General features: G+C 38.8%; 1 protein-coding gene across 4 annotated transcripts in view; it reads left to right on the top strand.

Moving 5' to 3' along the window:
- Positions 1-17,052, top strand: part of OTOGL (otogelin like) — a 346,243-nt gene that overhangs the window by 139,704 nt on the left and 189,487 nt on the right. For all 4 annotated transcript variants that reach the window (XR_012518405.1, XM_074402509.1, XM_074402507.1 and 1 more), the window contains one exon: positions 600-784. Coding sequence is in view for 3 of the 4 variants with exons in the window: in XM_074402509.1 (XP_074258610.1) it covers positions 687-784 (98 nt within the window). In the remaining variant the exon portion in view is untranslated. The remainder of the gene's footprint in view (positions 1-599; positions 785-17,052) is intronic.

Below are 17,052 nucleotides of genomic sequence, written 5' to 3'. Positions count from 1 at the left end.
CCCCTCTGGTTTAGATCTTCGTCACTTCTCGGATGTCTCTGCTATTATTTTCCTATCCATATTTCCCTCTGCTCCTTGGCCTCACCCTGATTCAACCTCTCTAATACATCCCTAACACACATATCTTCCCCAAACAGAATTCTAATCATATTATTAACTTGTTCAAAAACCTTGAGAGGCTCCCTATTTCATTTCAAATAAAGAATAAATGCCCGATCGTCAAGGAACCCTCACAATCTCATCCATTCTTTATTTTCAGACGTATGCTAGCACTCCCAAACACATGGCAATGTTTTAACTGCTTTCCCCAACTGTTCTTTCCTGCTCCTGCTTGTTTGAGGCAGTCTTATTCATCTCTGTTATCCCATGTAATAGAGTACAATGCCTTGCTTAGGAGTTCAATTAAAAACTGAAGTTTTGCTTCCTGCGAATTCAAAACCCATGGAGTGCTGCCCTCTTTTGGCTAAGATAGCACAGAGTCTGAACCACCACATAGGAAATGATGCTGAATGACTCATCTTTTCCTTTTGGTTAGAATCTTCATGGAAACAAACAAGGCAGGGTGAAATAATTCCATCCTCTTTTCTCGTTTTATCTAGCTTCAAAGATTGTTTGTTTATGGAGATAAAAAGAAGATAAAATTTTGTATAGAAAACTTGGAACTCGACTAATTCAAATAATATATTATGTGTAAACTCAGAGCTGGGGCAAAGCCAATAGTTACTTTGAACACATCCAGAGCTCCAAGAATCTTCAGGCCTCAACATGGACTTCTATATAAGAGGTAAGGGATGAGAAAACAACAGAGTTCCCTAAAGGCCTCTTCACATTAAAAATAGCTTCCTGATTTAGGGACAATTTAGGCAAGTGGCCAGGTCATTTTTTTGTTTTGTTTTGTTTTGTTTTGTTTTTATACTGATACTTAGTATTTGGTCAAATAAGAAAAATAGGGCCTGGCCTAGAAGGTGAAGTTTACTTCTGCAGACCCTACTGGGGCCAATTTGTGGCCATGCCTGAGCCAGTCCTGAAGATCCAGTGGAAGTATGGAGGAAGGATGACATGAAGCCCAGGAAGAGTAATACATTTTTAAGAAATGATGACAGGATGAGAGATCCCCAGAAAAAAAGCTTTCAAGTGAATGCCGTCTTCTGATTATAATATGAATATTCTGGGGTTGTTAATTTTAGAACGTTGTAACCATGTCTTTATTATGAATCACATTGAACCTCACTAAGTATAAAGGCAATGAATAGTAAATATGTATGCATTATAAATAACTGGAAAGCTCCATTAATACAGGCCTTGAGCTTTATCTCAAATGTCAATACAACCAAACTTCCTTGGATCTAAAAGGGATAGTCATTCCAAAACTGAAACTCAGTGGGTGATAGGATGCCCACATATCTTGGAGAAGGACAGAAAGCAGAAAGGTTTGTGGGCTGGCGTCAGATACAAGCTTGGCACCTTCTTTGGTTAGGAGCTAATGTTAGCAGAAAGATCAGGTGTCAGTCATGACCAGAGTTGTTCTCTACTATCTTGAGAAGGTCACCGGATTGCTGCCCCTTCTTTTTTGAAACCTGATCTGGGAGCCTCAAACAGCCACAATGAGTTGGATTACTGCCATGTGCTCTAAATTGGGCTGACAAAACTGACTCAGTGCCAGGAGTTGACACAGGATGCAGCTTGAAACATTCGCTTGGAGAGAGGGTTGAGATTTCTTTTTAATTTTCACTGATGCTATTTGAAGAGATAGAATTGAATATGAACATTGAAGACTGAATTAACATATTTGTCATGCACTTGGATAGAGGGGATCCATAAAAGTCAGAAACTTTTCTGTTAAATTTTATATTCTGGGGATTACTTGGTTATACTGGGAGGCTGCTGTTCCTTTTGAAAAAGAGGTGAGTGGTGGCTCATGACTGTAATCCCAGTGCTTTGAGAGGATGAGGCAGGCGAATCTTGAGGTCAGGAGTTTGAGACCAGCTGACCAACATGGTGAAACCCCATCTCTATTAAAAATACAAAAATTAGCCAGGCGTGGTGGCACGTGCCTGTAATTCCAGCTACTTAGGAGGCTGAGACAGAAGAATTGCTTAAACCCAGGAAGCAAAGGTTGCAGTGAGCTGAGATCGCACCACTGCATTCCAGCCTGGGTGACAGGGCAAGACTCTGTCTCAAAAAATAAAATAAAATAAATAAAAAATAAAAAGAGGTGAGTCTTCTCTTTAGCATTATAAATACAAATTGTGTTCAAATGTCCATAAAAAACAGAGGAAACTCCTTCTTGTGAGCAAGGATATGTACAAACATAAATACAGTTTCTTTTATTTGCGTGTGAATTTGCAAGCAGCACCTTACTAGAGCTGAACTTTTGTTATATAAATAAAACCATCCGGTATAGACAAAGAATTTCAGTCTCTAGAGAATAGCATCATAAACAATCGATCTTCCATAGACCTTTCAGTATTTTAGTTTGAGTAAAGCTTTCCCACAGCTCTGCTTTATTTTCTCTGTTTTTAATCTTGCAAGGATTTTATAATTTGGACTCCCTAATCTAATGTCTTTGTGTGAGTACATAGGGAGAAAGTCTACCCCACCATTTTTGGCAATGTGAAGAACAGTGCATCCTTTAAGGCTTCTTGATTAATGAATCATAAATAGATATTCAGATTAATAGAGAGTTTGGAAGAAGGAAGTATAGGATTCCATTTTTCTGGTGGGAAAATAAAACATTGAGAGCTAAGTTCAAGGTCCCATGTCCCACAACTATTAACTGCTAAACATAATCCAGATTTTGTGAATCCCAGTTGAATAATCTTTTACTCAACATTGTTTTTAACTTAATGTTTATTTTCTTTTAAGCATGGATAGCAAACATGCCTCTTGAGTAAAACAAAGAAAATTCAGTTTTTGACCAATTGACCAAACAAGACCCAGCAGCTGGGAAGTTGATCAAGTCTCATAAGAATGAGACTGGATTTTTTTTTTCCTTTAACCTCTCCTGCCCCCTTTAGCAAAAATTGTTTAGTACTTATTTATTTCTTGGAAGAGGTGAATTTCTAGGAAGCTTCTGAAATGACAATATAGTTATAAAAGACCAAAAGAGATAGATTGCAAAACTCATATTACTGAATGTTGGGGCAGCTTATAAAACAAAGCACTAATGCCTGAGCCCCACACCTAGAAAGTAGAATTTCACTGGTCTAGATAGGGCTCTCCTAGATAAATCTAAATGTCCTAATTAAAATGCAGAATCTATACTATTTCAGCTGGCTACAAAAATGGTGCCAGAGATGCTGTGGTCAGGGTCAGGAGACCCTGTCAACCTATGTCTCCTAGGTTTGAGAACAACTGTTTGATGCACCTGGAGCATATCATTCACAAGGACAGCGGGTCTACAGATTCTCATCTTTCTCCTATGGTGGGCTTCTTTGCTCAGGAATAATTTGAAGTGAAACCAAGAAATCAGTTAGCTATATGGGAAGAAGCTCTGGAGGGATAGAAAACAGCTGGATGTATTAGAAAGACTCACCGCAAACTGGTTTCTACTTTGTGAGACTTGACTAGACCTCCATGGTAGCTTAGGTGACTGGAAGTGGGAGACATAGGTTGACAGGGTCTCCCGACCCTGAGCATAGCATCTCTGGCACCATTTTTGTAACCAGCTGAAATAGTATAGATTCTGCATTTTAATTAGGATACATAGCAATGTAGTTGTTTTTATAATTTATTTTGCCACATGATGGCATTAATAGCAAATTGTATTTGGATGTGACTTTTAGGCTGCTTTATGTATGCATATCACTGATATTTGCTGAGTCATTTGTTTGGGAATGAGATGGGCTGTGCATCTTAACTGATATATGAAAGAGCTCCCCCAGTCCGGTAAAATGCAGATTTCAATTAGTATGATTTTAAAGTATTTTAATGCTTAGAAGCTATAAAATGAATTCAAAAAGCACAACAAAATAATTAAAGCTGATGTCTGCTTTTTCTTTTGGACACCAAAGTATCACTGGTATCAAATCACTGTTTGCCATTTGGGAAGAATCTATTCACAACTTTATCTTTTGCCAAAACCGTGGGCAAAGTGAACACTGACTTCTTAGTTTGAGAGTGAATCCAAGTTTTGTTTCATGGTAACATCCTTAATGGTTCCTTTTTCAAAATAGTTCTTCCTTTAGTTTGTAGTTCATTCCTTTCCCAGAGTGGTACGAAGGAATCTAAGTAATGTTGTAGCTAACAGGGAAAAAGGCCAGCCTCTCCACCTCAGGCAGGCCAATTCACTATTTAGGCTTTTTGTTATTGCAGGAGAGTGGGCTGGGAATAGACAGAAGTAGTGTAACCCGTTGGCCTTAGACCACCTTTCCTTTACCTTCTAGGATAGATCAAACCTGGCTATAAAACATCTTCAAGTTTGTTTTTCATATCGTGGCTTTAAAATTATTGGATACTGGCTGGGAGTGGTGGCTCATGCCTGTAATCCCAGCATTTTGGGAGGCTGAGGCAGGTGGATCACCTGAAGTCAGGAGTTGGAGACCTGCCTGGCCAATATGATGAAACCCTGTCTTTACTAAAAATTAAAAAAATTAGCTAGGCATAATAGCAGGCAGCTGTAATCCCAGCTACTCAGGAGGCTGAGGCAGGAGAATCGCTTGAACTCAGGAGGTGGAGGTTGCAGTGAGTCCAGATCGTGCCACTACATTGTAGCCTGGGCAACAGAGTAAGACTCTGTCTCAAAAAAGTAAGTAAATAAATAAATTATTGGATACTGTCCAGATACTGTTTTGGAACAAGGCAGAGAAGAGCTAAGTGAATTTTTATAAACCATATAATGTGTTTCTTAATATATTCACATTTACTCAAAAGAACCAAATATGGTTACATTTTATAAAGTTTTGTTCTGTTTGTTATTTGTCCTTCAAAATAAGAATGCAACATTTAAACAGTTGGCCTCTTACTGGGACAGAATGTTGAGAATTTATTGACAACTCGTGGTGTTAAATAAGTGTTATACAAATTACATTGCAATAGAAAGAATGATGGCTGGGGATCAGCAAGTGTAAGGGAGTCCTGGGCTCAGCTTTGCAGCTCACTAGCTCACTAACTTTGGACAAATTATCTGGATCCCTTGTGAATGGCAAGAGAGGAAGTAGAGACCGCTGTACCAGCTTTAAATACTGTAGGCCATTAGACGAAATTTACATCTTACTGAAATATCACCTAGAATTCTAAGGCAGCTGTAATCCTACCTACTCAGGAGTCTGAGGCAGGAGAATCGCTTGAATGATTCCAAGTGATAACACTTAGAATTCTTCTCAAGAGTATGTAGAACGTTGTTTGTGAAAGAGGTATCGCGCCGGGCGCGGTGGCTCAAGCCTGTAATCCCAGCACTTTGGGAGGCCGAGGCGGGTGGATCACGAGGTCGAGAGATTGAGACCATCCTGGTCAACATGGTGAAACCCCATCTCTACTAAAAAGACAAAAAATTAGCTGGGCATGGTGGCGCGTGCCTGCAATCCCAGCTAAAAAAAAAAAAAAAAAAAAAAAAAAAAAAAGAGGTATCAAGACGGACTCTAACCACTGTTGCTGTTGTTTTCCTCCGCTTCTTTCCGTCTATGAGAAAAATTGACTTCCCTGGCTTGTGTAACTTGCATGTTTGGATACATTATTTTGTCACTCTTGAATACCCACAGGACATATGGCAAACTTTTTGATGAGCTCAATAGGACAAGTCAGACCTCAGAGCAAAACTTTCTGCTCAGCAGTTGTTTCTGTTCTCATACACTTTGCTGTGGGGTTGATTTTCTACCTCTGATAAAACCTGCAGTGCCAGGAGGTCTCCTGCCTGCTGGTCTGGTCATGGTCAGCTACCCTGCCCTGACTGAGATGGCCATAGTCTAAGATCACCCAGGGACCCCACCTCCCCTATGGAATTCTCTCCCAGCTTCTTACTCCTAACCCCCCTTCATTGCTCTCACCATGTGATCTGACTTTCTCACAGAACTTTGTGGGAAAATAGAGGCTATGTTTGCCCTCCATGTGGTTAAAAGTGAATTTCCATGTTGGAAACATTGCTTCACTAAAATAAGGTCCTAGATTTTACAGAAAAAAAGGAAGTTTGGAAGTTTCTCCAAGGTGCTGTGAAGCATTACTCAACTGCCACTCTGGTCACTAAAAATAAAAATAGCATACTCTCTTAACAGGCAAGTCTTTTTGGAGAAAAATGCTGTGTAATTCTAAATGAAAAAGAACATGAGTATTTTTGTCCAATGTCTTAATATATTTAAACTAAAGGAAATACCTGCCAAAAAAAACCTTCTAATAATTGATGAAATGATTATGACCCAGTAAGTAGTTGTTGGAAATCATTTTTTAAACCACAAAAATACCGTAAGTACAGTGAGTACATAGTGTGTGCCCAAATATTTCATGAACAAAAAAAGTTACTACTTAGAAAATCTTTGATTGAAACTGGGAGATGAGGGAAATGTCCTCTTCATTCTTACACAGTATGGGCTCATTCAAAATATTTTTTAAAAAAATCAGTTGAATTTGAGAAAACTGTGAAATTTTTTAGCAAGATTTGGAACATTGAACATTTAGAATAGGCTCCATAAGCCCCTTAAATTGGAAAATATAAAATGTCCTCTAGATGGAGCAGCAGGCTTTTTCTTTGTTAAGACAAAGAATTCTTATTTTTGTGAAAGGAACTTCAGAACTTCATTTTAAACAGAAAATAATTTAAAGAAGTTTATTCTTAAGAATAAGGTTAGCGGGCCAGGCGCGGTAGCTCATGCCTGTAATCCCAGCACTTTGGGAAGCCAAGGTGGGCAGATCATGAGGTCAGGAGTTTGAGACCAGCCTGGTTAACATGGTTGAAACCCCATCTCTACTAAAAATACAAAAATTAGCTGAGTGTGATGGTGTACACCTGTAGTCTCAGCTACTTGGGAGGCTGGGGCAGGAGAATTGCTTGAACCTGGGAAGCAGTGAGTCAAGATCATGCCACTGTACTGTACTCCAGCCTGGGTGACAGAGTGAGACTTCATCTCAAAAAAAAAAAAAAAAAAAAAAAAGAATAAGCTTAGCTTATGTTATTGGGAATATCTACTCTTTGATGAAGGAAATGTTATATTTCAGACAAAGTAGCTTATCCTCATATATGCTGGAGTAAAATACATTTAATTTAAAAATTCTCCAAGTAAGACCCACTGAGTTCTGGAGGCTTGCTGTACATGTGCAAGAGCCAGGAAGTTACAGATGTTCTCTAAAGATGTGAGTATAACTGAAAAGGAGGAATAATGAGGAGTGAGAATGACAAGGGTTAGGAAAATCCTTTTGTTTAGATGGAGGCATTTTCCAAAGATAGTTTCAGTGTCTGCCTAAATTGTATTTGTGAATGTGAAATATAGAAAGCTTGAAGTCATCTGACACATCCTCCTCATTTTACAAAAGAAGATGCCAAGACCCAGAGAGGTAGCTGTCATTCTCTTGCATCAGTGGAGTAAGTGATGGCACAGAACGAAACTGGATAAGCAGTGTAGTGGACCTTTGTTTTTTTAGCTGCCTCTTACTAACGACACTGATTTTCTTTTGGGAATTATACTCCTCCAACTGTATGGAATCTTGGAAAGCTAATAAAGGAGGGCTAGGGGTCCCTAGAAACTCCTGTATAGTCAAAGGTTAGGCATGTGACCCAGTCAGGCACTCAAGGGACTTCAAATCTTCAGCAGAGTTTTTATAAGGAAATAAGAAACAGTTGTAATTCATTTATTTCAGATGATAGCCTACCATTCATTTTACTAAGTATAATTCTTCAACTTTCCTACTAGTTCTGTGGGTCTCCAATAACCCAATAATTCCCCATTTTTCTTAACTCTTGGGCAGAGTTAGTTTCTTCAAGGAACCTTGACTAACTCCATAGCCCATCAATGAAGCAAAACCTTCTAATTACAAATGTATATCACCCAAAAGAATCACCACAAGTCACCAGGAGTGATTTAAGACTTATTCATATAGGGAGAATAAAAACACTCCTTCTAATTCCCCAACCAAAATCATAATCAGAATATTATGTTCTAGATCTTCTGAGTCATGACAAATTTTCAATTATAGTAAGAATAATCTGACAATATGCTGTAATAAAAATTTGTTGACTGAATGAGAAAAAGTTTTCCATTATATAACATTATACTAGAGAGCACTCTAAAATAATATTTTAATGTAGCACTTACATGTATTTTTTCTGATTATGAAAGTAATGCCAATTTATTTCACCAAGGTTTATCTTAAATATTAAAAACTTTAAAAAGATAAACTTTTGCTTGTTTTCCTATTAGAAATGAGAAAAATAGCAAAACTATACAAGCAACAAGCCATATGATATTTGAATCAGACTGAAATAACAGTGAAATAATCAGGTCTTTACATTTTTTTTCTTTTCAAACTCCTTCTCAAAAAGCATTTGACTTAACCCTCGTATTTCGAAAAAGTGTTGCAAAAACCTCATTTTTCAAAAATGTAATTCCTTTTAATGTACCCAAGCAAGTGGACCCTCCCACCCTCTCTCCCTTTTTAATATCTCAGAATACAATTTTTAAAAGGGAGCTTGATGTTTATAAGTTTCTTTAGGCTATTGTAACTAATATTTGGAATGATTCAACATTATATGACTTATAAACTGACAAATCTCATATATCAACAATGAAATCTACTAGAAACAGGCCACTCTTATCTTAATGGCATTTTACCACAGAATTTGCAGTTTGGCTCAGCTTTGCAAGGCAGGGAAAGAATGCTTAAACAGCCTGAGAGCATGCACACTGGTGTTCAATAGTGAGCCAGCAGAGGGCTTTTCTGTACTTGAAACAAGCAACTTTTTAATGGCAGATTCCTAGCACAGTTGAAGAATGACTACTTTATGAAATATAAGGTCGTGTTAAAGGGAAATCAATTTCCTATACACAAGTTAAATAAAAATAAAATAGGCTGGTTAGTAGAATGAAGACAGACAAGGACTTACATAAGATAGATGGGTTGTTTAGTAGAATGAAGCTTATATGATTTAATTCAACCTAATATTTGACTTACCTTTTTGAAGATCACAATGTGTATTACTTAGGTAAAAGTGCAGGTAAAATCTTAGCAGTTTGTGGGACCCACTCAAATTAGATTCTGATATTAACAGCGCCCTATCATGGCTCTTTAACTGGGTCACAGTGATGTGCTATAACTAGCCCCTGGTGGCTTCTGAATGCCGATTATTGCATTTGAAGAAATTTTGTGAGCCAGGTGAAACCACATTAGTAGCTCAAATTTGGCAATAGTGGGAGTATTTATACCATGGACATTTGTAGTGCAAACACTACAAATTTGTTAAACGGTTGCCAGACTATCAGTGAACATAAGAGGGAATTTTCTTGAGAACTGTGTCACCTAAAATCATGAATACATTCTCCTGCCTGTTCATACCTGCCTTGTCCAGACCAGCTGGTATGCAAAAAATCATCCTTGAAAGTTTTAATTTCATCTTTCAAATATTGGGAGTTCAATCTAGCTTTTTTTCTATTAATAAATGAGTGGGGTCTGGAGGTAGATTCTGGAGCCACTGGTGTTTGGTGTGCAGGTGGAGGAGATGGGGAGTATCCTGGTGTATCTGTGAGCCTTGGTATATCCATGAACAGTGAGCTACAGTCCCCTTCCTTTTCTCTATGGCTTAATTTAAACCCTCTGTTTAAAATGTAGTCAATGCAATTTTTCCCAGGGACGGTTATCCTATCTATAGCCTTTCAACTATGTATCTCACATGACATCCATCATTGTTGATGTAATAATATTGTTATTTATAAATGTTGATAGGGTCTCAGACTTATTAATACTACACTAAGATGTACAATGAACAATTAGGTTTTTATTGTTATTTTTCTGTAGCTGACCTTATGATTGTCATTCACTGCTCTATTTGGATGACTTAGGTAGATGTCTTTCAGAATTCCAGACCCTTGCCTGCTGACCCCTAGATATGGGAAGTGGAGGGGGTTTCACTTGTCCTTGCCTATCTTAGCAAGACTGGTTCTTACAACTGGACGTCATTTTTCAGAGGAATGTGGTTCTCTGTTGCGGATGTCTGCTCCAGGCTTCTACATATATATAGATACGTAGAAAAAGAGCCATGATAGGGCATTGTCTGTATATATTTGTATAGGACTTCTGCTATACAAATGGTCTTCTCCCTAGGGCTCTGCTGATGTCTACAGATGGGAGCTGCTGTCACTCCTGCTTTGTTCCAGCTGTTTTCTCTGATGATTTGGGGCTTTATATAAGCTCTTACTGGCTTTGCGAGAAGTCTAACTGGACTTCCTCCTCTAGGCCAGGATCCTCCAAATGTAACCTGAAAGACTGGTTAAGGCCATGAAGGGAAGCAGGTGGTCAGAAATGCCTCATTATGCCTGCCTCCCTTTTAGAACTCAGGAAAAGCCGACCAGTATTTAACATTAATGTACACCTTAAGTCTGATAAGAAACATTTATAATCTATTTTCTCTGAAGCCTGTTACCTAGAGGCTTCACTGGCAGGATAAACCTTTGGTGTCCACAAGCTTTTATATAACCCAGACATTCCTTTCTGTTGATAATAATTCTGCCAATCAGAAAATTTTTAAATCTACCTACAACCTGGAAGCCCCTAACTCTGCGTTGTCCCACCTTTCTGGACTGCACCAGTGTATATCTTAAATGTATTTGATTGATGGCTCATGTCTCCTGAAAATGAATAAAACAAAGCTTTGTCTCAGCTACCTTGGACACATGTTCTCAGGGTCTCCTGAGGGCTGTGTCATGGCCATGGCCACTCATATTTGGCTTAGAATAAATCTTTTTTTTTTTTTTTTGATACAGAGTCTCTGTAGCCCAGGCTGGAGTGCAGGGCCTGATCTTGGCTCACTATAATTTCTGCCTCTTGAACTCTTGAGTTCATGTGATTCTCCTGTCTCAGGTCCCAAGTAGGTGGGACTACAGGCGTCTGCCACCATGCCTGGCTAACTTTTGCATTTTTAGTAGAGACAGGGTTGTACCCTGTTGGCCGGGCTGGTTCTGAACTCGTGACCTCAAGTAATCCACCTGCCTCAGCCTCTCAAAGGGCTGGGATTACAGGCGTGAGCCACCACCACCAGCCAGAATAAATCTTATAAAATATTTTACAGAGTTTGATGATTTTTGTCAACGCCACTGAAGTCTGTCTATAAATCCCTGGCCATGCTGTTTAGCCTGCAGACTTCTGCTTCTGAGGTGTTTCTTTCTTAATTCAGAGGCCTTTTTGAAACTCTGAAGCACAGAGGCAGGAAAGCTGACTCCACAAAAGGCATTCCAATGGCAGAAACAAAGTATGGTTAAATGAAGAGATGAGTCTAGTTCAGCTCTCCAGGGCAGCTGTCAGAGGCATGTGGTGGGATCTTTCTCCTTCCCACAGTCCCTCTGGATGTGAGCGATGGAGTTGAATTCATTCCTCCTCTTTCCTCATTCGGGACTCTAACATAATGAAACTCTAAGATCCAGTCCCTCAATCTTTCCTCTTAATATGTACAAGGGAGGCATAAGTTGTATATAAATTTCTTTCTTTCTCTGGCTTTCAAACTTATTATTTTTTGTCAGATAAAATACTCCTTGTTGTAGGTTTAAAGCTGAATATTGTATTTTCTTTTCTTCCTCTTTGTTTATGGCTGAAATAATCTAAATCCCCAAGGCACATGTGTGGAAACAGGCAACATGAAATTGCAAAAGAGAAGGACACATTGATGCACTTAAAATGTTTTCCTTTTTACATACACTTAACTTCTCTCAACCCTTGGAGTAGAAGCTTTTTGAGAGAAGGCCCTTCTGCTGTTCAAGAACTGTTCTCTTTTGAGTATCCTCTTTCATCTGTGCCTTCAATATCTGCCTATCTGTGGTAGGCTTCCTATTAGTTTAAAAATAATTACCTGTATTGAATGGGAGAAAAATTTTGCAATCTGTCCATCTGACAAAGGGCTAATATCCAGAATCTACAAAGAACTTAGACAAATTTACAAGGAAAAAAAAAAAAACAACTTCATACAAAAGTGGGCCGAGGATATGAACAGACACTTTTCAAAAGAAGACATTTATGCAGCCAAGAAACAGATGAAAAAAAACTCATCATCACTGGTCATTAAAGAAATACAAATCAAAACCACAGTGAGATACCACCTTATACCAGTTAGAATGGCGATCATTAAAAAGTCGGGAAACAACAGCTGATGGAAAGGATATGGAGAAATAGGAATGCTTTTACACTGTTGGTGGGAATGTAAATTAGTTCAACCATTGTGGAAGACAGTGTGGTGATTCCTCAGGGATCTAGAACCAGAAATACCATTTGACCCAGTAATCCCATTACTGGGTATATACCCAAAGGATTATAAATCATTCTACTATAAAGACACATGCACACATATGTTTACTACAGCACTATTCACAATAAGTAAGACTTGAAACCAACCCAAATGCCCATCAATAATAGACTGGATAAAGAAACTGTGACATATATACACCATGGAATACTGTGCAGCCATAAAAAAGGAGTTCATGTCCTTTGTAGGGACATGGATGAAGCTGGAAACCATCATTCTCAACAAACTAACACAAGAACAGAAAACCAAACACTGCATGTTTTCACTCATAAGTAGGAGTTGAACAATGAGAACACATGAACACAGGGAGGAAACATCACACACTGGGGCCTGTTGGAGGTAGGGGCCTAGGGGAGGGAGAGCATTAGGAGAAATATCTAATGTAGATGATGGGTTGACAGGTTCAGGAAGCCACCTTGGCACGTGTGTACCTATATAACAAACCTGCACGTTCTGCACAGATTTTACAGAACTTAAAGTATAATAATAGAAAAAAAGGAATATTGAAAAAAATTACCAGTTTCCCTCTAAATAAACAAACAAAACAGCTCTCCATGGACTTCACATCTGTCCAAACCTGAATCTGCTTTAATGTTTCCTGTATCAGTAAAAGACATCATCATCAACTTAATTAATTGTGCCAGACAACATTATCCTTCACATCTTCTTTCATCTCATGCTCCATGTCTGATTAACTAGCAAATTATATTACTCTGTTTCTGAAATCTGTTTTGAATTAGTCTCTTTTCTTAATTCCACATCTTCCATTTTGGATGAAATAGCTATAATCTCTCGTGGACTACAGTGGTTTCCTGTGGCTGTTTTCCTCCATTTAGCTTTGTTCTCCCTGAATACAGAATGATCTTGAAATCACAATATATATAACGTGTCTTAAGTATGTGTGTGCATATTTATGTGCAACATATTTGTATATGCGTACATATGTGCATGTATGTAATACTCTTTACAACACTCCTTTGCTTCAAACTTTCCTTTAGCTTCTGTTATTGGGATGAGTTTCAAAATCTTACAATGGTCCAAAGCACTTGAATGACCTCACTTTGCCACACCCACGTCCCAGCCTTGCACCATTTTCTCCCTACTTTACTGTGCTCTAGCCATACTAGATCTTTTATTTCCTCAAACCTATCAGGGCTTTTCCTTATGAAAACATTGACATAAGCTATTTTCTCTGCTTGGTAGAATCTTGATTTTCTGGCTAACTCCAGTTCTCAGTTTAAAACCCTTTCCTAGAAGACCTTCTAGATCCTCCCCTTTCCTGCAAAACACTTTCAGGGCATCTTGTATTTTTCTTTAATAGCACACAATTACAGTTGAATTATTATTTTTATAATGATTTTAATGTTGTTTTTCTCACTGAATTGTAATCTTTGAAGAGAGAGGCAATCTTACTCATTTATCTATTTATTCTGCCTATCAATAGAATAATAGTGCCTATTGAATTAGCTTAATAGATGATTTGTATAAGTTTTATTTTTATAGAATTCATACCATCTAATATCCTAGAACTTATATTAAAAATTATTAATAATTTTCATGATCTCTTGTCTGTTTCTGTTTGCCTGGTTCTAGGAGTCTCTTCTCTTGTCTATATGAAAAGAGATCTTTGTGAGATATTTGTGTGAGGCTGCATGCAATGTAGCTCAAACCAGGAGGCAAGCCAGATGTTGGATTCTGAATTGCAGCACATTACTATCAGATAGCTTTAAATAAAATGACATTGGAAACTTAATGAACCTCAATTGTTTACAGGATCAAGTCCATATAAATTAGTTGAAACATAGGGCTTTGTAGCATCTGAACTTTTCCTTACTTTCTAATCTCATTTCCCGTCACACTTCACCCCATGCTCCAGTCCTTCCCACCAAGCTCTGTAAGCACATCAGGAAAAGCAGATGACCATTAGCATCATCGTTATCATCATTGCCACTAACATTTACTAAACATTAATCTACGTCAAACACTGCGTGTGAGCCTGCGGGAACATACAAAGATGCATAAATCAAGATCCCAGCTCAATCACCTATAAACCTAATATTAGTTTCAGACATACACATGAAAGATAAATAGAAATATAAATTAATTAAATTGTAAGTGTCAAAGAGTAGTTAAGAGTGGTAGCACAATTTCCTGAGATGTGAAATGGCGCTCTGCCTTATGTTTATGTGTCCACAAATAAATGTGACTGTGAAGAAACAAGGAAAGGTAAGGAGGGGATATTTAATGTTCCACTTTTATCTATGAAGAGAATGCCTGTGGTTCATCCATTGCTTTTGTACTCCTCCTTCTTCCTCATTTTCAGAACTATTGTAACTGCAACCTGAATTCATAATACAAATGAATAGATATTTTTCAATGAGTGAGAGCCCTCATCCAAGACTCCTTGCGGACTTGGCTTGTGAACTGGGGAGATGTCATTTTACAAGCTCAAATATATTAGCTTGATCTGTGGAGGGCAATGCTTAGATTCATCCACATGGAGGAGTTAGCCTTGTCTATTGGATTGAGGCCATGCACAAAAGCACTGAGCAAGAAGAGGCTTTGATAACTCTGCTTTCCCCAGGGTCTTATAGCAGAGGCATACATTAATTCAGTCAGTCAACAAATATTTTTTTAAATACTGCCTTCAGCAATGAGGAAAAGAAGATATTATAATGTGTCTCATGCCCTAGAAAATTCATAGCAGGTAAGACAGACTCATACAGAAATAAATATATCTGTGATGAGAAAAATGGCAATGGTATGAATGATATGTATCACAGAGAAGGTTGAACACCTTGACAAGGGGGGAAGGCTACACTGAAAGGATAATGTTTCAATTTAATCTAGAAGAGAAGAAAGAAGTAGCTTTGCTCTCATGGAAAAGTACAGTAGATATTAGTGCTCCTTTGCCTATAGAGGTGCCACAGCCCTGTGGCACCTCCTATCTATTTTCTCAGAGTTAGTAGCCCTTAGGCATAACCTATGAAGGAGAGTAGAATGCTTTCTTCTAGGCCTGGTGAATTATTTTCCATGCTAAAGAAACCTCTTAGAGTGTTTCTGGTTGGAGTCAGTGTTGGTCTGTTTTGCTATAAAGGAATACCTGAGACTGGGTCATTTATAAAGAAAAGAGGCTTATTTTGCTCATGGTTCTTCAGACTGCACAAGAAGTATGGTGCCAGTATCTCCTTCTGGTGAGGGCCTCAGGAAGCTTCTAATCATGGTGGAAGGTGCAGGGGAAGCAGAAGTGCCACAAAATGAGAGAGCAAAAGACAAGGTGGGGAGATCTGAAACCTTTTTTTTTTTTTTTAGCAACCAGATCTCATGGCATCTCATTACCAAAGGGAGGGCACCAAGTGATTCATGAAGGGTCTGTTCCCCATGACCTAAACAACTCTGATGAGGCCCTATATCCAACATTGGAGGTCACATTTTAACGTGAGATTTGGAGGGGACATACATCCAAACCCATCAGAGTCCTTGCTACATGTTTTCTGATTCTCTTTGGATGAATGGCTACCCAGAACATATATTTCTTTTTTTTTTGAGACGGAGTTTCGCTCTTGTTACCCAGGCTGGAGTGCAATGGCGCGATCTCGGCTCACCACAACCTCCGCCTCCTGGGTTCAGGCAATTCTCCTGCCTTAGCCTCCTGAGTAGATGGGATCACAGGCACGTGCCACCATGCCCAGCTAATTTTTTGTATTTTTAATAGAGACGGGGTTTCACCATGTTGACCAGGATAGTCTCGATCTCTTGACCTCGTGATCCGCCCGCCTCGGCCTCCCAAAGTGCTGGGATTACAGGCTTGAGCAACCGCGCCCGGCCAGAACATATATTTCTAATGGATATCACAAATGAAAGAGAACCATCTAAAACTCTCAATCACATAGATGTTATGCCTGCTATCATTACACTAGCCAGAGAAAGTCAGTTGGCCAATTCAGACATCAATGAGCAGGGAAAATATAATTTTTCTACCTCAATGGGAGGTATAATAAAAGTGCTGGTAGAAAAGCACAGGCATATCTGTAATTCTATGTCAGGGAAGCCGTGAATGAAGAACCGGGAATAACAACCTAATCTATCCAAGAGCATTCCTGCCCTCTGCTGTCTGCATTTCACCATGCAATTCTTAAATGAATGCTTTTATCCTGAAGCCATTCAGTGCCAAAAAGAGCCTGACAGATCTCCAATCTTGTCAGAACTTCCCTGTGTTGTTGAAGTTTCCCTGACTCCCATCAATGGAGTACTTAATAGAAATCGAACTCACAGGTTCTCTTGGTTCTGACTCCTGGTAGCAGAAGAGTGAGCTGGACTCAGCAGAAGGCTTCATGGTACTGAGATCATTTACAGCACTTCATTTCTGTTCCTGTTCTGGTTCTCACTCACAACATCTATCTGCCCTCCTGTCTAGTATCTTTTTAAAGAATTTTTTTTTTTTTTTTTTTTTGGAGACAGAGTCTCACTCTGTTGCCTAGGCAACAGAGTGGCGTGATCTCAGCTCACTGCAACTTACGCCTCATAGGTTCAAGCAGTTCTCATGCCTCAGCCTCCTGAGTAGCTGGGATTACAGGCTCATGCCACCATGCCCAGCTAAATTTTGTATTTTAAGTAGAGAG

The sequence above is a fragment of the Saimiri boliviensis genome, chromosome 7 (assembly GCF_048565385.1).
Source record: "Saimiri boliviensis isolate mSaiBol1 chromosome 7, mSaiBol1.pri, whole genome shotgun sequence".
Classification (NCBI taxonomy): domain Eukaryota; kingdom Metazoa; phylum Chordata; class Mammalia; order Primates; family Cebidae; genus Saimiri; species Saimiri boliviensis.
The sequence above is the reverse complement of the archived record's forward strand: the minus strand, read 5'-3'. Positions and strand labels throughout refer to the sequence as shown.